The following is a 22,401-nucleotide window of genomic DNA, read 5'->3' on the forward strand; positions in this document are numbered from 1 at the left end:
GACAAATCCTTGAGTGTTCGAGTTATTCTCGGATCTGATGGAAAAGTATGGAATAATATAGACAAGAATCTTGGTGAAAAGGTAGTGTTTGTATCTTAGTACGAGAGAGAATCTTTTGTCAAAGTCTGTTTTTACAAATGAATATCACATGCCCCATATCATTGTCTCTTTTTCTATTTATATGTGACATATTTCTAGTAAACCCTAATAGTACAATTACAGAGAATATCCACTAGAATATTCCCTTTAATATTCTATTTCAAAAACTAGCCGTTACAGCTTCATCAATGGTGCCATTATTGACATTTCGACCATAGCTCTCGCCGGCTCTTCGACTCTTGTTGCTTCCTGGTCCACCTCGACTGATGGCAGCTCGAGAATTCTTTCTTTAGTGCTATCTTATTTTAAATATTCTAGGACAGATTTTGACCCATACAATCTTGTGACTCTAATTAACATGTAGTAGCAAATAGCAATATTCAAGTATTTATGGGAGAACACAATTACATTCCTTTAACAATGCATTTCTAAAATCACTTTTAAGTATCAAGTTGGATGCTGTTTGAGGTATAAGATGACATAATTATGGTATCAAATTGGATATTACTTTATTCAGTCATTCAGTGTTTGATTTGTATTTTAATTCCTGCACAGCCAGTCCTGACATAAAATTTAATACACCAATATATTATTTTATAACTAATATGGAGTATACATAAAGGGCTATAATAAAACAAATACGTACTTTGAGGACCATTTCAACAATTTTCCGTTTACCAGGATTCGATCTTCTGCACATGAACCCCAGTATAGTACCCATAGACCCTCAATCAAAGCGTAGCGCGTTATTCTTTGCGCTAGTTCCCATAGAAGCTTGCAGCAGGTAGTAATAATGGCGGAAGAAGAGGAAGAAGATTACATGGGAGACCTTTCTCATTTCATTCCTCCAGAAGCTTCTTCTCTTCCTCCTAATCCCTCCTCTAAACCGGTCAGTTCCCCTCACACCTAGAAACCCTAGAAGTTTCTTTTGTTGGCTAGATTTCCCGAAATATCATGGCACTATAGTTATTTGATAGTTTAATACTCAAAATTGCTTGTTAATTTTTACTTTTTTCAGTATTCAGTAATCTAGGCTCTAGCCTGGCAAAGAACAAGTATAATTTTCTGATGTGCTGCAATAAAACCTTAGCTACCTTTTCTTCTAAGTCATGTAGTCTCTATATTTCCAATATTCACACACTAATCAGCACTTTGTGTGGTTGGAGTCTCTATATTTCTAACATTTATTTAGAAATGTTTACTTGCATATGTAATATAACAATGTATAACCTTGTTTAGAAATGTTTACAACCTTGTTTTTGTAGGTTAGCAATGGCTAAAAGTGACAGAAGTGATTCTGCTAGTTCCAATATATGAGAACTAGACTAGCACTAGGGAGCTTACAAAATCCAAAAAATGGTCCATGCTATTTACAGAAGAGAGTTTACACCAGCTAAACTGATTCTTAGAACACCTAGTCTTCAAGGACTGATTTGGAGTTGAGATATCATCTACACTTCTACAATTCCTTTCTGTCCAGATACGCCAAAAAAAAAAAAAAATACTAGCAGGGACCATTCTCCAGATATTCCTGATTATTTTTGATATCCCAGTTATATAGGTTTTATTTTTTCTTAGGAGTTAGCCAAGACTTTTCAGTTTGTACTTTTTCTGCATCTTCTTGATGCCTTTAATTTAACACCTTACTTCATAAAAAAAAAGTTTTATCAACTTTCCATGCCCTCCAGGCTCCAGCTTTCATATGCATCCTTAACACTGAATGGCATGAGCGAGCTAAAGTAAAAAACATAATAGTCAAGTGAAACATGATCCATAGGTTTGCTGCTACAGGACAAGGGAGAAGTAGGTGGTTGATGTTTCTGAGTTGAGCTGGGCGCGCTTAAGCCCTGAAGCGAGGCTCAAAACATGTTGAGCGCTTCGCCTCGCTTGGCAGGCGCTTCAGTATTGTCACCAAGGCTCTAAGGCATACTTTTCCGTGCCAATGAGCGTAATCTTGAAGAGGCGACACTAAACAATTGAAATTTCACTTTATCGTAAATTTTCTTCAATTTCATTATCCATATATTGGGTATTCATGCTTATTGATGTTAATCTTGGACTACATATATATATTTGTAGTTTTTCTCCATTAGTGCCTTTCTTCATAAAAGCCCACGCTTTTTTTGCGCTTTGCGCTTAAGGTCCCAATAGACTTTAGAGCTTTTTTGCGCTTTTCACCTTTGATAAGACTGGACACATGTAGCATCTGTTAACAAGCTGAAAATCCCTTCTTGTGAGGTTATCTTGTGTCAGACATGCTTTTTTGAGGGCAGTCCAACTGAAACAGATCACTTTTGTGGGCAACTTTGTAGCTTCCAGGGCCATTTAAGCAGTTGAGTAGATCATTAAGTTCCCAACCTTGTACATCTTTCTGAACGCGAGTCCTGATCTGCTCTGAGCTATTGTTGAATTTGGAACAACATCAATCAAAAATAGGTTGGGGAATTCCTTCTTTAGGATGATGTTTCCTAACCAGTTGTCCTTCCAGAAGCTAATGAAAGCTCCATTTCCCACTCTGAAACTTATACGTTGATTGAATTCTCTCCATAATTTGCAAATACTCCATGTGGTGATTTGTGTACCAGTGATTTAGCTCCCCTTATTTTACTCTGATTACATCCTTCCAAAGTCCAGGTTCCTCTGAGCTGTACCTCCATAGCCATTTCATTAGCATGCATTTGTAACCCACAATGGCTTCAACGAGCAGCAGTGTGAGATTGAGATTTAGCACCTGGTGCCTATCTGTCCTTCAAAGCGTATCATCTGCATACAACAAGGGTGAGACTGATATTGAGTCGCTAGGATTGTTACCCACCTTGAAGCCTTCTATCCACTTCAATTGCCTCGGTTTTTTGTAGTATTTTGCTAAGTCCCTCTATAGCCAAAATGAAAAGGAAGGGAGATAGAGGGTCTCCATGTCTAAGAGCCTTGTGAGGAGAGAAAAAACCCACAGGACCCCTATTGGCCAAAACTGAATGTTTTACTTAATTATGCTGAATTTTATCCATTTTATCCCCTTCTCACCAAATCCCATCTGTAGGAGGACTGTTATAAGCTCGTTCCAGTTTAGCTTATCAAAGGTTTTCTCAATGTCATGGGCTAGCTATGGCTCGAGTGACTTTTTATCATAATTTTGGACCGACTGTTAAATTGTTTGTTTAGATTTCTTTTCTTTTCTTAGACTTTCAGTGCAAAATTGAGTCTAAATTCAACAACAACAACAAAAAACCCAGTTTGATCCCATAAATGGGGTCTGGGGAGGGTAAAGTGTACGCAGACCTTACCCCTACCTCATAGAGATAGAGAGGCTTTTTCCGATAGACCCTCGGCTCAAGGAACAATGAAGATAAAGCAACCAAGTAGCAGAGAATATTAGCAACAATGTAACACGGTAACGGGCGTGAATGCCACGGCATGCATAATAAAGAACCGTAAATAGGAAATTACAAAAATTGTCCTAGTACTACTGAATATTCTAGGAGGAACACACTACTATCTGTCAACCTACATACCTAATCCTCGACCTCCACACCTTCATGTCGTGGGTCATGTCCTCGGTAAGCTGAAGCAATGACATGTCTTGCCTAATTACCTCTCCCCAATACTTCTTAGGCCTACCCCTTTCCTTCCTCAGACCCGCCATGGATAACCTCTCACACCTCCTTACCGGAGCATCTATGTCTCTCCTTTTCACATGCCCGAACCATCTCAGCCTCGATTCCCGCAACTTGTCCTCCACAGATGCCACTCCTACCTTGTCCCTAATAACTTCATTCCTAATCCTGTCTTTCCTAGTATGCCCACACATCCATCTCAACATTCTCATTTCAGCTACTTTCATCTTTTGGACATGGGACTTTTTGACGACACTCAGCTCCATACAACATAGTCGGTCTAACCACTACTCTATAGAACTTGCCCTTAAGTCCAGGTGGCACATTCTTATCACACAAAACCCCCAAGGCGAGCCTCCATCTCCTCCACCCCGCTCCAATACGATGAGTAACATCCTTGTTAAACTCCCCGTTACCTTGAATAATAGACCCAAGATACCTGAAACTATCTCTTTTAGGGATGACCTGAGTACCAATCCTCACTTCCACTTCTTCTTCGTGCATCCCCTCACTGAATTTGCACTCCAAGTACTCAGTTTTTGACCTATTCAACTGGAAACCTTTAGACTCCAACGTTTCTCTCCAAACTTCCAAGTTAGCATTAACTCCGCCTCGCGTCTACTCAATCAGGACTATGTCATTAGCAAATAGCATACACTATGGCACCTCCCCTTGTATGTTACGCGTCAGCACATCTAACGCTAAGGTAAATAGGGCTAAGAGCCGATCCCTGATGTAACCCCATCTCCACTGGAACAAATTCAGTGGGACAAATTATAAAATTATGACAATGGTGTCAAATAGATGATATGGTATGTTGTTGCCTCTGACCCTAATCCGTGTGTATTTTGGTTTCCAGGCATCAAGATCAAATAAGCCTGTAGTTTCGAACTCTTCAAACAAGAAACGTAAGGTGTTAAACTGGCAAGAACGCAAAATGCTCAAGAGAGAGAAGAAGCAGATTGAAGAGGACCAGAAAACTCTAGTTAACTTAGAGTCAGCAATTCCTGAGACCAACATTGGATTCAAGATGTTGAAACAAATGGGATATACTCCTGGATCAGCATTAGGCAAGGAAGGCTCCGGTATGTCTGAACCCGTGGGGCTGGAAATCAGAAGGGGCCGTGCCGGGATTGGGAAGGAAGATGATAAGGTAGAGAAGATGAAGAGGGAAATGGAGAAGGCCAACAGGGATAGAAGGAGAGAAGCAGAGCTAATGGAAACTTTTGGATCTCACCTGAAGGAGCGATGGAAGGAAAAGAGGATCGTCAGCAATTTTCACAAGGCTGAGGCAGCACTGGCTCAGTTAGAGAATAGGGAGGTAGTAGAGGAGAAAAAGGAAGAAGAGGATGAAGAAAAGGAAGAGGTAGAGGAAGAGGAAGAACTGATCACTGAAGAGGTATTGTATTCTGTATCATTTTCGTATGATTTCTTAATTAAGCAAAATGCTAAGTTGGAAACTAGCATCTAGTTCCCTTTTGCTTTTAACCCATTATATGCAAAAACTGAGTTGGCTTAGGGTTGCTTTGCAAAACGATTCTAGGACGGTTAGTGATTAGCAATACCAGATGCGTAGTTTCCTGGTGGCTGACTTCTTATATATCGTGTGTAATACTTATGGCTTATAGATGTCAAATCTCTCCTGTAAGTCATTCTTTTTTATTTTTATGATGTACTTATGATCCACGTTTGTCTTGAGTGGATGCTCTTTTCTAGAAGCAAATGTAAAACTGCCTACTCTTGATTTTCTTATTTTATTTTTTGACTTCCCAATAAGTGCATATGATTCTTCCTAATGGTGCTTTTCTTGGCTTTCTTTGAGTATGGTATGTTTGCATTGCCATTCTTAATGAAGGTTACTTTCTTGTTTAGCTTGCTGCTTGAAATGCTTGTGTTCTCGTTTAACCTGGTACTAATTTTGGGTACTGCTTCACTTTTGTCAATGCAGGATTTGCTCAATACATTGATGAAACTGAGAGATGAATATCATTACTGTCTTTTTTGTGGATGTCAGGTTAGTAGATGAATATCTTAGATAAATAGTAGCGATTTAATTTCCCATATTTAATTATGGTCCAAAACCCAAATTTAGTCTTGAACTGGTGTGATGAGATTGATATTGAAGATAGGAATTGTGTTTTTACGAACTTCTTAGCTCTTTGTCTCCAGCCATAAAATGTCTTGACATCAAGATGTGCGAGCTAGTGCAGTCCAGAAGATAACAGCCCCTTGATTTTGGGGTAAGGGTTCAGGATTTGTTGAGAACATTAGGTGGTGAAATTAATGAGTTTAGCAAAGTTAACCAAAGGAGAGGTAATAAATGCTTGGCTACTATAATGACTAATTATCCATCTAATGGATACATCCTTGTCTATCTGTTAGAAATTGGAGATTGTGCGTTGCAGACTCTGGAATTTCCAATGTTCTACTCAGTGGTATCACGTAAAGGGGAGTGGAAAGGAAACAGGCTATAGCCTGCACATTTTTCCTTGAAGAGAATGGCTCTAATCAACTAAATTCAAAGCTCAATCTTCGCTACTTTAATTACTGATTCTCCATCTCCTTGGATAATTTTTTGTCTATCTATTAGAGATAAGAGAGAGAATGTGTTGAAATGTCACCGTTACATATCAATTAAATTTGAGAGGTAATGTGTTGGGGACTCTCAGATTTCCAGTTTCTAGTTAGAGGTATCATGTAAGGGGAGTGAAAAGTAAACAGGGAATAGCGCACACATTTTTCCACGAAGATAAAGGCCCTCGTCATATCTGTATCTTATTGCTAATATTCTTTTTCTTTTTGCAGTATGAGTCAACTGAGGCGCTGCTGTCTAACTGCCCCGGAGTAGCTGAGGAGGACCACTAAATGCTATCTCCCAATTGGCCTCAGCAGCAAGACCTCAAAAAGAAATTTAAAACCTTCCTAAACAAATGGGAAATTCCTGGGATGATAGGAGCAACTTCCATTGCCCTAATCATGCATCTCGGCAAACAAGAGCTCAGAATGACAATTGTTTTCGCACTTGACTGATTCCTTTCAGCCGAATGTGGATTCTCAAGAGATAGAAAGCAGAATCCTCAGACAACATTGGTGCATCTCCCATTGCATGGAATATTGCATTTGTTGAGCCAGGACCTTTATAGCACGCTATGGGTGGCAGTTGGATATCAAGATGAGTGTTCATGTAATACATAGCTGTTGATTGAAGTTGTAGCTATTCTTCATATGTTGATTGCCTTGTAATGTTAGCACTGTCATATTCGATTGCTCCAAAGGTCGTATAAGCTTCCCATGATTTTTTTTTGTGGTACACCACACACTATCTTGTCTGTTCAGCAGCAGTCTCCGCATCAGCTGGGGTGACCCTGGACTCATGCCAGGGATGGGGCGATTAAAAAAATTAAGGAGTGTACAAAAATATGAACAGAGTATTATTGCTCATATTCCAATTGTGCACCTCGCTTATTCTGGCTCTTTGGTTTAGGATGGATCCAGACCGAACTGCTCATAGTATAAATATAATGATTAGTCAATATAAACTAAGAAAAGTATTGACTTTTTTTTTTTTTTATAATAAAAATAGAGAAGTATTGAATTGTCAAGCCAGGCCAAAAAGTTGACTTGTAAGTTGTAAGTAATGAACTTGGCCTTCTTGACGTGTTAACCATCTGTAAAATGAGGCTCAGGCTTAATTTGAAGTATCCCAATGGTGTAACGCAGTCAACTACTTAGGAGAAAAGGTGGAAGCAGACTTTAATCTCTTGTTTTGTAGAGAAAAGTAGCTCATGAGAAATGAGAAAGAACATATTATATTTAATCTCAAAGTTCCTTTAATCCATATTTCTGAAAAATGCAGCAACAAGGGACAACAAGCCCACACAGGCAGCAAGGAGCATGGCACTACTAAGACCATATGGTGAAACCGCTGCTGGCGAGAAGCCTCATAGCCTGCACGGGGGAGCATACCATAGTGAAGAATGTAAATCTGGGCAATGGAAGAGCTTCTGAGCAAAATAAAAAATAAAAAATTAACATCAGAAGAAAGCACCTTAACAAGTTCACCTACTAGCGCCTAAGGGCAGCCCGGTGCACAAATCATCCCATATTCATGCGAAATTCAGAGAAGGGCCGACCCTAGGAGGATAATGTAGACAACCTACTCTAATGCAAGCATTAATGGCTTCTTCCACTGCTCAAACCTATGACCTATTGGTCACGCGGAGACAACTTCACCGTTGCTCCAAGGCTACCATCGCCTAAACATCTTAATCAGTTCTAGTTCGAACTATCTACATATTGTCTTACCACCTCATTCCATGGGAATATCTCTGCTCTTAGTAAGATGGACACTGCCCTTCCTCGATGTATATATCAAGAAAGGGACAATGGAAGAAAACACTAAGCTGCTTTAAAAAGAAATGCAAAGTACACGGTAGCAACAAGAAGTTAAACCGTACACACAATTCATAAAATAACCACAGAGTCATTTTTGAGTGAGTCTAGGAGAGTTGCACAAAGGTAGCATCATAAAAAGTGCCATTAGTCAACATCCACCCTTACAAACACGATGCCATTTATTGAACAAAAGTCTTCCTACGACGATGATAGTTAGATATGAAGGAGATGGCACTCAAAGTGTCCAGTGCACATTTTGAACAGAAGAATCATAACCCTTTGAGTGCTCCAGTTCCATATACTGTCTTCCACTGTGCTGAGCCATTCCAAGCTCAGCAGAGTACTGATTGACAGCATGATGAGAAATGTGACCCAGCCCGAGATCAGGAGGTATTGCATGTGAACTGCTACTAGCTTCATTTCCTTTAAATCCCCATAGAGGGCCTGAGTAGTGATTGACAGGAGCAGCATGGGAACCCGATGGCTGAACGGTATGTCCGCCATCAGTGTTAACCAAGCCGTTAACCCCGAGGCTAGAGGATTGGTTCCTCGAGCCCCATGGCTCATTTGACAGAAGAGAGAGAGCACCACTGGAATCTGAGACTCCAGAGAAGCAGTTTCCGGAAGGAATAATACCAGGACCAGAATAATTGGCACCCCTAGCAACTGAACCTTGCAGAACAAGGTCGGATGTAGGATTTTCAGAACTGTTCAGCCAATGACTCTGGAGAAGCTTCACTGATGCAGTGGATTGATTATCCCATCCTCGCTCAGATGATCTAGTATTTGGCCATGCACCTCCAGTGAGATTCGGATATGCAGTGAAGTCGAGCAGAAAACTTCCAGATCTGCCATTGTTTTCTGCAAGTGCAGATGTTAAAACAACTATGGTAAGCATGAAGTAACAGAGCCAAAGAAATGCTTAAGCTCCATGAAGTCTTAATGCAAGGAACACCCTTACCAAATATTGATGAAGAAAGACTTCCATAGCGATTAGACAAAAGAGATCCAGGTGGAGGTTTCCTGCGACGCTCATTATGGCCTGCTAAGCGCCTGCGGCAACTGCGTTTCCCTTGGTCAAATTCTGGCAACCGATGGAACCTGGAAGCAAAGTACCAGCAGTTAATTCCAGGCAAAGAGAAGCAACTGATCAAAGATATTGCTAGCCCCTATTGCCAATGCAAACTAGCATTTTCCATTATTATTAAACAACATACTGATATTTAAAACCCACCTTATTTGCAATAAATCATTCAGCAAACCATTTAAATTTTGGGAAACACAGCTTAGCTATGGCATTCCCTTAACCCCTCAGACAAATAAAATAAGGTTCGAGCACTGCAATACGGATAAAGAGCCAAATGTAATTAACGATGGGCACCTTGGAAGCACTTCTGTTATTATACCACCATGTAAAAGTAGTTATATTATATGACTAGACATGTCAAAAATAATGCTGAGGTTAGCCCTCGCTCTTGGTGGTTTCTAACACTTTTTGTTTTTCAAGCCGCTTTATTATTGTAGTTAGATCAACAATTCAAGCGCTCTTGATCACATAAGATTTAACCAAAACCTGAACAAGCATTTGTTACTTTCCGAGATCTATTGATGATAATAATGAGCTTAACAATACAAATAGCAACGAAACTAAAGAATTTAACAAAAGCAAGAAGCAAAAAAGGAGTTATAAATGACATATAAAGAACAACTTAATGGTATCATATCAAATCAACTACCTAGAGGCTTTGGATCAAGTGCAGTCTCTTACTTCAAACCCCCCCCCCCGCCCCCCCCCCCNNNCACACAACAACAACAACTAACAACAAACGAACAAACAACTAACGAACGTAACGTAACGAACGTAACTAACGAACTAACAACCGTAACCTAAACCGTAACCGTAACGTAACGTAACGTAACGTACCGTAACGTAACGTACGTAACGTTAAGTACGTTAACGTAACGTAATTAACGGTAACGTAACGTAAGTTAACGTAACGTTAAGTTAACGTAAGTAACGTAACGTAACGTAACGTACGTACGTACGTACGTACGTACCGTACGTTACGTTACGTTACGTTTACGTTTACGTTTTACGTTTACGTTTACGTTTACGTTTACGTTTACGTTTACGTTTACGTTTACGTTACGTACGTACGTACGTACGTACGTACGTACGTACGTACGTACGTACGTACGTACGTACGTACGTACGTACTACANNNTAACGTTAAACTAACGAACGTAACCTAGGTTACTTACGTTACGTTACGGTACTTTACGTTACGTTACTAGTTACGTAATTAAAGTTTAAGAAGTACGTTAAACTAACGTAAACTAAACGTAAACTTAACGAACTAAAACGAAACGTAAACGTAAACGTAAAACGTAAACGTAAAGAAACGTAAGAAAACGAAAGTAAAGTAAAGTAAGTAATAAGTATAATAANAACTAAATAAGTTAAGTACTAATACTATATACTAACTAACTTACGAACGTACGTACGTACGTACGTAGTAGTACGTAGTCTACTGTACTACCCCTACCCCTACCCCTACCCCACCCCACCCCCACCCACACACACACACACAAAACCAACTAAAAAAAAAAAAAACCAAAAAGTTATAGTGGAAACAAAGAAAAGAAAATCACGATTCAACTTGAAGTGCCATAACCTTTTCCCCCCAAAAGATGGTGTGATGTCGGACTGTTATATTGTGGAAAATGTTAACGTAATGTGTAAGAAATTGTACATATGGCAAGAATCCAGTCCTTGTAAATATGGGAAGGTTTGGTATCCCTATAATTGTGTAACTGGAAGTTGGAAATTCTTTCTTTTCCTTTTCTGAGTTACTAGATGCTTCAGGAAATAACCAAGCACTTCATTCCCCAAATCTCCCATTCCTCCTTTCTTGACATAGTATCAAAGCCGATGGTTAGACAAAATGAGTATGGAGATAGCGAATAGTTTGGAGTTGGTTGGTTGGAACACTTGGGCCTATTGGAGACATGTAAAAGCAGTCTGGTAATGTCCTTGATGGCCATAAAAAAATTCAAACAATGCAAGTAGCACATAACAAATCTCAAACCTGTCAACTTTCGTGGTGAGCTGGCCCGTCAATCTTGGTGGTAGCCCATGCAGTGTATAGAAGATTTGTTAGGGGTATGAACAAAGTCCCATATTGATAGTTGAAGCTTGAAGGAAAGAAGCTACATGTAAGATGTAGGGATATTTTTAAATTGTCTAGACCTTTGGGGGAAATCCTGCTAGCTTGGCCCAAAGCGAACAATATCACACCATGTCAAGAGTGTCTTTGGGCTGGTATGAGGCCCACCAAACTAGTATTCACTTTATACTACCGAGTGAGTAGTCTAAGATGTTACCTTAGAGGTGGTTGGAACCCCAAAATAAAAAAAGGAAGGCATAAGTTAAGCACATAAGGACTTTGGTATGACGATGACTTGAGCTTAAAGAAAGAAGTGAGGATTCATAAGCCGAATCTCACTTGTTTGGGACTGAGGCGTAATTGTTGTTGTTACATTCAGCGCATCAGGAATTAGCAGCTAAAATATCTTTCAAATAAAAGACGAACATAAAAAATTTTTCCTTCAGAAGAGCTAATGCACACATGGCAACAACTAACATAGAACCAAAAAATGTACTGCCATTTTTGTTTTAAAGAAAATCAACTCACTAGGATTAATCTGGATCTTGTAAGAATGAATATCAACGCCATCTATGGCGGAAAGTAAATTCGTGCAAGGCAAGTACCATTCTCATAAAAAAGAAGACACCACATTGCTTCAATCGGATCAGTAAATTGAATGTCCTATCAACAGAATTTTAGCCAATGTAGCTACTTATCCATGTAGGACGTTTTCAAAGAGTACTTCTTGCATCCAGAAGGATTTCTTTTTGTTCTCCAGATAATTAGAGTTCTAGCACTGGAGCTATTATATCCTTATTTCAGCTTGGAAAGGCGCTGCAGTTACTTTATCTGATACTGAGATAGAACAACCAAGCCAATCAAGGTAAACCACAGAGTACTCTTCATTGCAGCGAGCAAACTGATCAAGCGCTAGCCACTCTATTCCCATTAGCGTCAGGCTACAACTCATGCCTATAATGTTGTCTGCAGTTGTTATTTTTCATTGTTGATTACAGTGCATGATGTCAATTCTGTGAATCTCAAAAAATGGGCTTTTGACATGGAAATCCAGGAGATTTGTTATTTCAAAGTAATTGAAAATTCAGCAGAATGAACTTAGACAACACAAAAATAAAGTTGAAGTTAATCCTTTACAGCACAAATTTTAAAACTGTTTGCCAACTTCACCATGTCTAGACTTGTGTGAGAGTAGCATCAGACACAGAACAGACAAATATGTTGGTGCAAAAAAAAATGGCTTTAGCAATAAAAAACACACCTTTAGTCAATAACTGTAGTTTCAATAAATTGGAGAGAGTTTACACTATCATTTGTGATAATCTTTTTTTGGGGACAAGTGCATTATCAGTTAATGATTCCTTCTATTAAGCAATACTGCATACATAATGATAGCCAGATTAAAGAAGAATAGAAAAGATCCTACATTTTTCCCCAACCCCAACTCATTTTCAGAACGAAAAAGGGAAAAAGTTAAAAACTAGATAGAGGGTAATAAAGAAAGGAAGAGTTGTTTGCACAACTCCATTTCCCTGTCAAGAAAACCAACAAATAAGTATTCTGATTTAGTAAGTATAAGTTAACTGCTGTGTTTTGTTGACATCTCTTCAACAACTAAACTAGCAGAGGATATCTCTTCACAAATACTCTCAACTTAATTTACTTGGTCTTATCCTTTTCCTTCTTGGCTTTTACCAAATTCTTCAGCATCCATTACGCTGTCCAAAATGAACAAAAACATATTCATCATATAAAATATATAACTTCGATTTCTGAGGGGAAAATGGGCACGTAACACTGAATTTATATTATTCCTGATAGTAATTTAGTACAGTAACATTCATTTTCTGATAAAACTGCCCAGAGTTGAATTTTTACACCTACTCCATCATTCAACCCTTTTCTACAGCTATTATTACTTCAACGTGAGTATATCTGCGCCAGTGACAATGCAACTTCTCCAAAACTTGGAGTTATCCTTCTCTTTTTCCCCTGTTTTCTCTAACGAACCATGCAATATATTTGTTATCTTGTAACTAAATTTGTTAGAATGCTCAATGAACTAACCCAAAAACATAGATAGGCCAATTTTCGAAGAGGAAAACCTCCATTGTGTTAATCGCAGCAATTTAGACATGCCATTTCTTTGACCAGTAACTTGGCTTCAAAACACTAATTTACATCATCTTTTCTCCATCCACATTTTCACGCTTAGCGACAAAACACATGTTTTTGAGTGAAGCACAAACCCAAACACCACCTTACCACAGCCTCCTCAAACCAACAAAAGTTAATTCCTGGAAACTCTAACACACCGTATAGCCATGGTCATATCTAGAACTTTCGAACTTTATTAGTCCTGCAGTTGTAGTCATACTAAAATTATTGGAGTATGCTATATCTCCCAAAGTTAGTCTCCTATTGCTTCCCAAGTAAAATGAAAAAGTTATTTCTTTTCAAATGCAATACGCAATAACTTTTCATTCAATGAAGAATGTATGACAGTCATTTTGAAACAAAAAAGAAAAAGTTCTACTAACATATACATCTAGTACTTTTTACATAGTTTCTGACTATTTAAATTTAAAGAAAAAAAAAAGCAAATTATGGTTTAAGAAGATTGATTCTTGATTAGGTAGTAATCCTAGTATTTATTCAAGCCATTTATGGAAACAAGCATATCTAGTTCCAGCTGAGTCCTCCACAAGAAGCAGAAGATTGCACTGAACATCTAAAAACAAAATCAAACACATATCACATTCAACCAAAGCATAGTGGAATCTCAGCTTTCCAGTAGCTTTTGGATGTTATATTAGGGGAGAAAGACTGAAAGAGACACCTAAACAAAAGATTAATACTATACAAATCCCCTTGCACCAATGAATTAGCAAACAACAAATTAACAAATCCAGCATAGTCAACTCTCCAAATAAACCAATAAGCAAATTCCACAGAGGCACAGGACCACAACTTCATAAGCACAACAAACAAATAGCAAGCAATAATTTAATATTTCAATCATATGCATGCATCTCTCTCTCTATATATATATGCACACACACACACACACACTAACTAGGGGCATATACAATACTAATATTTTTTCATGACAGCAATGTTTGAGCTAGTTTGCGTGCCCCTCGACTATGTCACTGGATAGCAGCTAACTCTTGGCTACACCTGGGACAGTAATATATTTTTTTTTAAAATAATGAAATTTTATAGTAGTAATTAATAAGGTCTCACCTGCTACACTGTTGACAAAATCTTTGTTCAAGACCAGCAACAATGACCACAGGAGACTTAGAATGTGTAGCACAGACTTTGTGCCTTGAATAGTAAGCCTTAACATCACTCAGATCTGCTTCACACCCTTCAACTTGACATCTAGGTGGCTGCCGAGCTTGAACTACACCACCCCCTCTTACTTTCTTGGACATCGCCGGCGCCGGAGTTCCGGTGACCGGCGGCGATGACGATGACCCAGTTGCTGATTTGAGGTGCTGAGGTCCAACATGCTCAAAGTAGATTTTTTGACCAAATTTTAAAGTGTTGGGAGGAGAGTCAGGGGAAGTAGAAGTAGTAGAAGTAGAAGAAGAAGCAGAAGCCAGAAGTTCCATTTCCGACTTACTGAGCCCATTCATCACAACCTTGTTTGAGTCAAATCATTCATAAATAAAAAAAGGTGCCCCCCATTCAGTTTGAAGAGACCCTGTCACTTTATTTACATTTATGGTGAAGCAGAGTTGTGAAAGCCCAAAATAAAAAATAAAAAACTTTTATTTTTCCTCTTATTTTTTCTAAAAACTAGTTTTGTGATTATAATACTTATATATTATCTCTCTTTTTGTTTTCTTTAGTCGAGGGCCTACCGGAAACAGCTTCTCTATCCTCTCGGAATAGGGGTAACATCTGCAAACACTCTACCCTTCCCAGACGCTATTTACTGAATTGTTGTTGTTGTAGTATTTTTCTGATTACCTTATCTTCGTATAGATGTGTGAATATTTGTGAAATGGGACTTGGGAGTATCAAGAATGAAGAAAAGGGGGGTTTAGTGGTAAGAGTTTAAGTTATATATAAATATGTAAAATGATCTTTTGTTATTATTAGTGTTATTTAAACTTATGTGACAAATAATTATACTCTATCTCTTTCACTTTAGATGATATAGTTTAACTTAGTACAAAGTTTAAAGAAAAAAAAATATGACTTTTGAAATATGTGGTTCTAAAAGCTTAAGGGGCAAATCTTTATAGGGTCTTGACATTTGTGTAGCTATAAAAACTTTTTATTAAGGGTAAGGTGGATGAAATAAAAAATTTAAAGTTAAATTATTTTTAAATATAAAAATATGTCATTCTTTTTGACCGGACTAATAAAATGTCACTAAAATTGAAACGGTTGGAGTACTATTTATCTGGTTAGGAAGTTTATACAAAAGGTTACTTGTTATTATAGGTTAAGTGAACCTAATAGTATAAAACTTTATTTATGGTGCTCTCCATTATTTTATATTTAAATAATAAACACTATGTATGCGATTAGTATTTTTAATCAGCTAATTATAAGTAATTTGCTATAATAAGTATGAGTTTATAAATTATAAACTAATAATGTTATTTAAGTTCAGAGGGATGATATTTAGTTATTTACACAATCAATTATTAAAGACAATTAACTTTATATTTATTTAATAACATAAAAATTTGTACTATTAACCTATTATATTTGTTTGATTATTTTAGTATGCTAATGTGAAATTTTAAATATTTTGTAAAATTAGTTGACATGTGCAAATTAATTCGAATATCATAATAATTAAAAAAAAAGAAGGACAATCCACTGTACAAAGTATTTCGCATTCACGCAGCGTCCGACGAAGGACGGCAGCCTAAGAGGGTGTAATGTAGACAATATATTTTAATGCAAACATCAGTGGTTGATTCCACAGCTTGAATGCATGATTTATAGGTCAGACGGAGATAACTTAACCTTATTTCTTATTTTTCCATTGAGGATTGTTTGGTTTGTTTCCCCACGGTATGAGATAATACTCGGTATGTTAGTGGAGTATGGTTTGTTACAATGTGAAAAGATGACAGCTGACAATGGGGTATGGTGCCAGCTTGGGGGGGTTGTGAAGTACTGATTGTGTGTGTGTGTGAGAGAGAGATATTTTTCTTTCTCAGCAGCTTTACAACTCTGCTGCTTTTTTGGGGTTCATTTCAAACCCAATCTTTTTCATTCTTCCCAAATCCACCCCTTCCTTTGTACTTGCGTATATGCAAATAGTAGTTTAGTAGTTTACATCTGTACACTTATAATAGAATAATCCCATGTTTGAACTATCAAAGATTCTACTACTCACTACTTACAAATTATAGTTTCAAGAAAATTGTAGTCCGTACCAACTGCCACCCCCCAAAACAAAAAAAGCACTTAACTGATTTTCCAATACTCCCTCTAGTTTAGTAAAATTATATTGGTCTCCCATGTATTTTAGAAGTATATCTACGATCTTATCTTTCGCCAGATCCCACTTGTAAAACTATACTAGGTATATTATTACAATAACAATAACCCAGTGAAATTTCACTAGTGGAGTCTGGGGAGGGTAGTGTGTACGCAGACCTTACCCCTACTACGACAGGTAGAGAGGTTGTTTCCGAAAGACCCTCAACTCAAGAAGACGAAAAGAGGCAATATACTCCCTCCGGTCCAAAATAAGTGATTTTTTGGCTTTTTTCTTGTGGAACAAAATAAGTGATTTTTCCAGATTTCAAGAATGAATTAATTATTTTTTTCCTACATTGCCCTTGGAGTAATTAATGTTGGAGTATGTGTTAGGAGTGTTTATGTGAAGAGATAGTAAAGGTTAATATAGTCAATTTTATTGCTAATTAATGTTAAAAGATGAATTTCTTAATATGTGTGAAAACAACCAAAAAATCACTTCTTTTGGACCGGAGGGAGTATTAGTACCATCAATAAAAACCATAGAAAAACATAATTAACAGCATCACAAGAACTAGGAAATAGATGGAAAGCAAAACAATAACCAGTAGATAAAGCCCGACACTAAGAGGAATGAAAGAGTAGTGAGAACTTAACACTAACCACCGGCAATATAAGACTAAATCCTAACAGACTAGCCTTGCTCTGGTGTGTCGTAGAAATACTGGGTATGTTATTGTTGTATAAATATATCATCTCTAGTTTTATTTTATTCTTACTCAAGCCTCTCTAATTAAAGTAGAGACGCGAAGATTAATAAGTTAGTCTAACTCTTATTTGCATCGTTTTTTTTATTTACTTTGTTGAGAAAATCAAGCAAAACAACAAAAATATTGTAACAAGAGGTTATTTTTGTCAAAGTCAAATCTCATTATAACAGCCTCGTTTGTTCCGATATTTTTTGGCTTCTATAGCGAGGTACTGTTATAAAGAACATATATTATAACATAACATAAAAATCGGTTCCGAAAAACCTTGGCTTTTATAATGAATAGTTGTTATACAAAAGTCTGACTGTGTTAAAAAATTTAGGCTAATCATATGATATTGGGTGTACCGGGCTATTCTTTTAATCATTTAATGTTTGAAATTCATTGTCTTAATTAATCAAAATTCATACCTATTAAGTAGAGAGGGAAGTGCACAGTTAGCCAATAATAAAACATGTATTTACTTTTAAGCCATTGTTTAAAATGTCTTTAGTCTTTAGCCACTGCTTTAATAAACTTTTACCCGCCCGGACGAAAATGCCCTTATGCTCATAAAGTTCAGGACCAAGTGTCCTTAACTTATGAGCTTGTTACTGTAAGTTCACGACTAGCTGTCCTTAATTTATGATCTTGTAAGTCTAAGTTTAGGACAACCTGTCCTTAACTTTTGAACTTGTAACTCTAAGTTCAGGACTACACGTCCTTAACTTTTGAACTTGGAACTCGAAGTTCAGAACTACATGTCCTTAATTTCTGTGCTTGTAACTCTAAGTTAAGGACTACCTGTCCTTAATTTCTGTGCTTGTAACTCTAAGTTAAGGCCCAAGTGTCCTTAATTTTTGAACTTCCAACTCTAAGTTCAGGACCAAGTGTCCTTAAATTATGAGTTTGTTACTGTAAGTTCAGGACTAGTTGTCCTTAATTTATGAGCTTGTAAGTCTAAGTTAAGGATTACCTGTCCTTAGTTTTTGAGTTTATAACTCTAAGTTTAGGACTACCTGTCCTTAACTTTTGAACTTGTAAACCCTAAGTTCAGGACTGGACTGTGACTTGAGTGTAAAACAACTTCCTTTGATATCTAATGCAGAAGATTATAAAGCAAATTATATACACTAAAAAATCAAGATTTGGTCAAATATCCACCAGGAGAAAAATATGTCGTTCTTAATATGTCTTCTTAACATTTTTGTTAAATATTATGGTAGCATATCGTGTTGATGTGTCAATTTGTAACATCTCCTTTTCCAATCCAACTTTGGGGAATCTATAAGTGCTTGACTGCAGAATATTTATGTCGACTTGTTGAACCCTCCTGCCGAGCTGGAGAAGAGATAGAAGAAAGGGTAACACCATTTTTTCATATTAATTTTAATACACTAGTAGTTACTTTTGCTTAGCATTAAAAATACTAGATAAAAAATATATACCACTTTAAAAGTGGCTACCCCACGCAATTTTCACTTATGTAGAAGTGCTCCCTATTAAGATTTTTTTATTACTAAGTTACAAATCCTGAAAAAAATATCGGTTGGGACCTACTTAATTTTCAAATTGCAAATTCCTTTGACTCTCTTATTAATACTAAACATTATAGCTAAGGTACAACTAACGAGCCTAATTTATGAGAGACAGACCCCCACAAGCAAACCCTTCTTCCCTTGTCCTTAAAAGGTTTTGGTAGATGGAATGCCACGTATATCACATTAATAAATGAGCAGGCTTTAAAAATGACCAGACAAGTTAGCTTTATTTTCCAACACCTTTCCTTTTCATTCTTTCTTTTATTGTAACGGTTATCTGTGAAGGTGTCATTTTGCTGCTCTAATTTAAAGTAAGTCAAAATGTGAAGTCAAATTTAGAGCCCAAAACCAAGTACTTTGAGACCAATAATTAGCTAAGATTCTTAATTATGGTAATGTCTGTTTGTACATGTAAGAATGTCGATTACCCTTACAGGAAATTTTTGCCATCATTTCCTAAAGGTAAATATGCACTATGAGTAATTTTAGTATGTTTGACTGTTTCTCAACTAACGACTTTGAAAATTTTCAAACTAAAGCAGCGATACATGTAAAGCGTAAATGCATAATGATGGATGCAAGTTCACAGGGAACTGTTCTATTTACCCTCAAAATCTGATAACAATTAAATTTGTAAGTAGTTTTAAGGATACGTGAATTAAATTGATACAAAACGATAAATTGAATTGTAATTAAAACGAATAATGATAAAGTAAATTCAAACCGTACAACTTGAACAATTATAGCCTTGAAAAGTAAGTCTCACTTGAACCGAATACAATTCAAACGATATCAGATACAGAAGAATAGTAACTTACAGAAAGAAAATAATATTATATTGCTTTGGGATGCGTGTAACAATGTCCTTTACAAATAATCAGAACCCCTTTTTATAGAGTAGGGGAGTCCTACTTTAGGTATAATTCTATAAAAGATAAAAAATTCCATGATTTGCTAATTAGCCGGTTTCTCATTGATACGTGCCGAGATTCTCGCCGTGATACCCGACTGGTTACGGATATTTCGGCCTTTCGTTATTCAGTTTGACAACGTTTCCTCGAGCTTATTCGGGGTCAGGGTCGATCCCGGGGTCATGGACTCGATGTTCTTGAAGATGGGCATTCTGACCTCGTATCCTAGTTCGATGGAAACTGGGGTCAAGCTTGAACCCTTCACGTTTCAATCCCGATCTATCATGCAATAGATGAGCTCGATTTTTGACCGTATACAGATAGTCCCCACGTTTTTCCGAGAGTAAACGACGAGAAACGATATAAGCTCCCGATTCTTGCCTCGATACCCCGCGTCAGAAATGACAAAATGAACGAAATGTCTCGTCAGTCACGTCTTAATGACATTAAATGCTCGTCAGTTGCTGGTCGACCACTTCTGGTTTTGAACCGTCATTTGAAAATTATAAATACCTCATCCTTCATTTATTCAAACTTCACATCGAAACCTTTTCTACTCTTGTTCTATAAAATCTTTGCATTTTCTAGCACTTGTACCCAGATTTCTTGAGATCTTTGTAAGAGCTCTCGCTTGTCCAAAGCATTAAGCATACCCTTTACTTCCTCTCCTTCATCTTTGTTCAAAAGAAAATGGCGAAGACTTCTAAGACAGTTCCTCAAAAATAAACTGCTTCTTCATCACGGCTGGGCGGCGATGAACCAACGGTGGAACCTCTTCTTGGCGTATTTTGTCACGACCCGGATTTCCCATCCTCGGGAGTCGTGATGGCGCCTACTAGTGAAAGCTAGGTAAGCCAGTTATTCCAGTTATTTAACCATTTTCATTTTAAATCCCTTAACAATTCCAAAATAACATAATAAAAGCAGCGGAAATAATAATAATAAAAGAACAGTGCGGAAGACGAAATTTGATAATTTAGATCAATACAAACTGCGGAAGTCTAAGTACAACTCTACCCAGAATTGGTGTCACAATCTCACAGACTGTCTAAGAATACTACAAATAAGGTCTGAATAGAATTACACGAATCTGTCTCGAAATAAGTAAAAACCGAAAGAAAATGATAGAAGGAGACGCCAAGGCCTGCGGACGCCTGCAGGACTATCTCGGGTCGCCTAACGGTCTGGAAGTAGCAACCTCACTGTGGTCCAAAAGCTGCAGCACCGGGATCTGCACACAGTGCAGAATGTAGTATCAGCACAACCGACCCTATGTGCTTGTAAGTGCCCAGCCTAACCTCGGCGAAGTAGTAACGAGGCTAGGACAAGACTACCAATTAAACCTGTGCAGTTATATCAAATACAACAAGTAATATTGAATGAAACTAGCTTTTAAAGATGGGAAGGGGAAACATGCTGCGGGGAAATATCAAGTAACAACAGAAATCCAATGGATAAATGTAAAGAACACTATAACTAAATTATCAGCAAGAATCAGGAAATCAAAGACAAATGCACGGCATCTTCGTGCTTTACACTCTCTCACAAATATCATGCACGACATCACCCTTCGTGCTTTACACTCTTCCTCACCCAAGCAACAATCACAAAGCAATTTGGGCAAGGGAATCAATAACATCACAATAAAATCAAGTAACCACAGAAAACCAATAAATAAACGTAAAGAACATCATAACTCAATTATCAACAAGAATCAGGAAAATCAAGGGCAAGTGCACGGCATCACCCTTCGTGCTTTTACTCTCGTCCTCACCATAAGAATCAATATAATCGGCACGGCATCACCCTTCGTGCTTTTACCTCACATAATCATGGCACGGGATTATCCTTCGTGCATCATCACTCATATCATGGCACGGCATTGTACATCGTGCGACACGACATCACTCTTCGTGCTTTTACCTCACAATATCGGCACGGCATCACCCTTCGTGCATTAACACTCTCTCACAAATATCATGCACGGCATCACCCTTCGTGCTTTTACATTCTTCCTTACCCAAGCAACAATCACAAAGCAATACGGGCAAGGGAATCAATAAAATCATAATAGAATCCCGGCAAGGGAACAATAGCATAACAACAATATCCCGACAAGGGAAAACAAATATCAAAAGCAATAACATCCCATATTTTACTTAAAATTCATTTCTCAGGCTAGGGACCTCGGAATTCGATTCCGGGCATACGCCCAAGTCCCATATTTTACTACGGACCCTATGAGATCGTCAGATCACGGGTCTGGGTCCGTTTTCCAAGAATGTTGACCAAAGTCAACTTTATTTAATTTTAAAAGCCAATGTCCATATTTTACTTAATTTTCACATAAAAACTTTTCGAAAATGCGCCCAGACTTCGCACGCAAATTGAGGTGGGACAAAAAGAGATTTTAAGTCCTCGGAACACAAAATTTACTTTCAAAACGAGTGATGACCCAAAAGGTCATC

The 22,401-nt window shown here is 37.6% G+C and overlaps 2 protein-coding genes across 3 annotated transcripts; one reads left to right on the plus strand and one right to left on the minus strand.

The window, feature by feature from the left end:
• On the plus strand, positions 773-7,156 carry LOC109223254 (G patch domain-containing protein 11). Of its 2 annotated transcripts, none has more exons than XM_019387488.1 (4): positions 773-988; positions 4,573-5,112; positions 5,662-5,727; positions 6,519-7,156. In XM_019387488.1, exons 1-4 carry the CDS (start codon positions 893-895, stop codon positions 6,576-6,578), a joined length of 762 nt encoding a protein of 253 aa, XP_019243033.1. In that variant the 5' UTR covers positions 773-892; the 3' UTR covers positions 6,579-7,156. The 2 variants fall into 2 exon arrangements, with proteins under 2 accessions (XP_019243033.1, XP_019243035.1); XM_019387490.1 differs by lacking the exon at positions 773-988 and adding an exon at positions 3,946-4,419.
• Positions 8,102-15,092, minus strand: LOC109223256 (squamosa promoter-binding-like protein 9). The gene is made up of 3 exons (XM_019387492.1): positions 14,522-15,092; positions 9,070-9,209; positions 8,102-8,969 (listed from the first exon to the last, which is right to left on the minus strand). The coding sequence occupies exons 1-3, from the start codon at positions 14,917-14,919 to the stop codon at positions 8,344-8,346; spliced, it is 1,164 nt and encodes a 387-aa protein (XP_019243037.1). The 5' UTR covers positions 14,920-15,092; the 3' UTR covers positions 8,102-8,343.

The sequence above is a fragment of the Nicotiana attenuata genome, chromosome 3, assembly GCF_001879085.1.
Source record: "Nicotiana attenuata strain UT chromosome 3, NIATTr2, whole genome shotgun sequence".
Lineage (NCBI taxonomy): Eukaryota > Viridiplantae > Streptophyta > Magnoliopsida > Solanales > Solanaceae > Nicotiana > Nicotiana attenuata.

What these genes read in the sequence shown, in the direction of transcription:
- LOC109223254 (XM_019387488.1), top strand. Translation starts at nt 893, where the DNA reads ATGGCGGAAGAAGAGGAAGAAGATTACATGGGAGACCTTTCTCATTTC. An exon ending in CTAATCCCTCCTCTAAACCG is followed by an intron (nt 989 to 4,572) that starts GTCAGTTCCCCT and finishes TTTGGTTTCCAG; the next exon opens with GCATCAAGATCAAATAAGCC. An exon ending in GTCTTTTTTGTGGATGTCAG is followed by an intron (nt 5,728 to 6,518) that starts GTTAGTAGATGA and finishes TTCTTTTTGCAG; the next exon opens with TATGAGTCAACTGAGGCGCT.
- LOC109223256 (XM_019387492.1), bottom strand. Translation starts at nt 14,919, where the DNA reads ATGAATGGGCTCAGTAAGTCGGAAATGGAACTTCTGGCTTCTGCTTCT. An exon ending in TTTTGTCAACAGTGTAGCAG is followed by an intron (nt 9,210 to 14,521) that starts GTGAGACCTTAT and finishes CTTTGCTTCCAG; the next exon opens with GTTCCATCGGTTGCCAGAAT. An exon ending in TCTTTCTTCATCAATATTTG is followed by an intron (nt 8,970 to 9,069) that starts GTAAGGGTGTTC and finishes CTGCACTTGCAG; the next exon opens with AAAACAATGGCAGATCTGGA.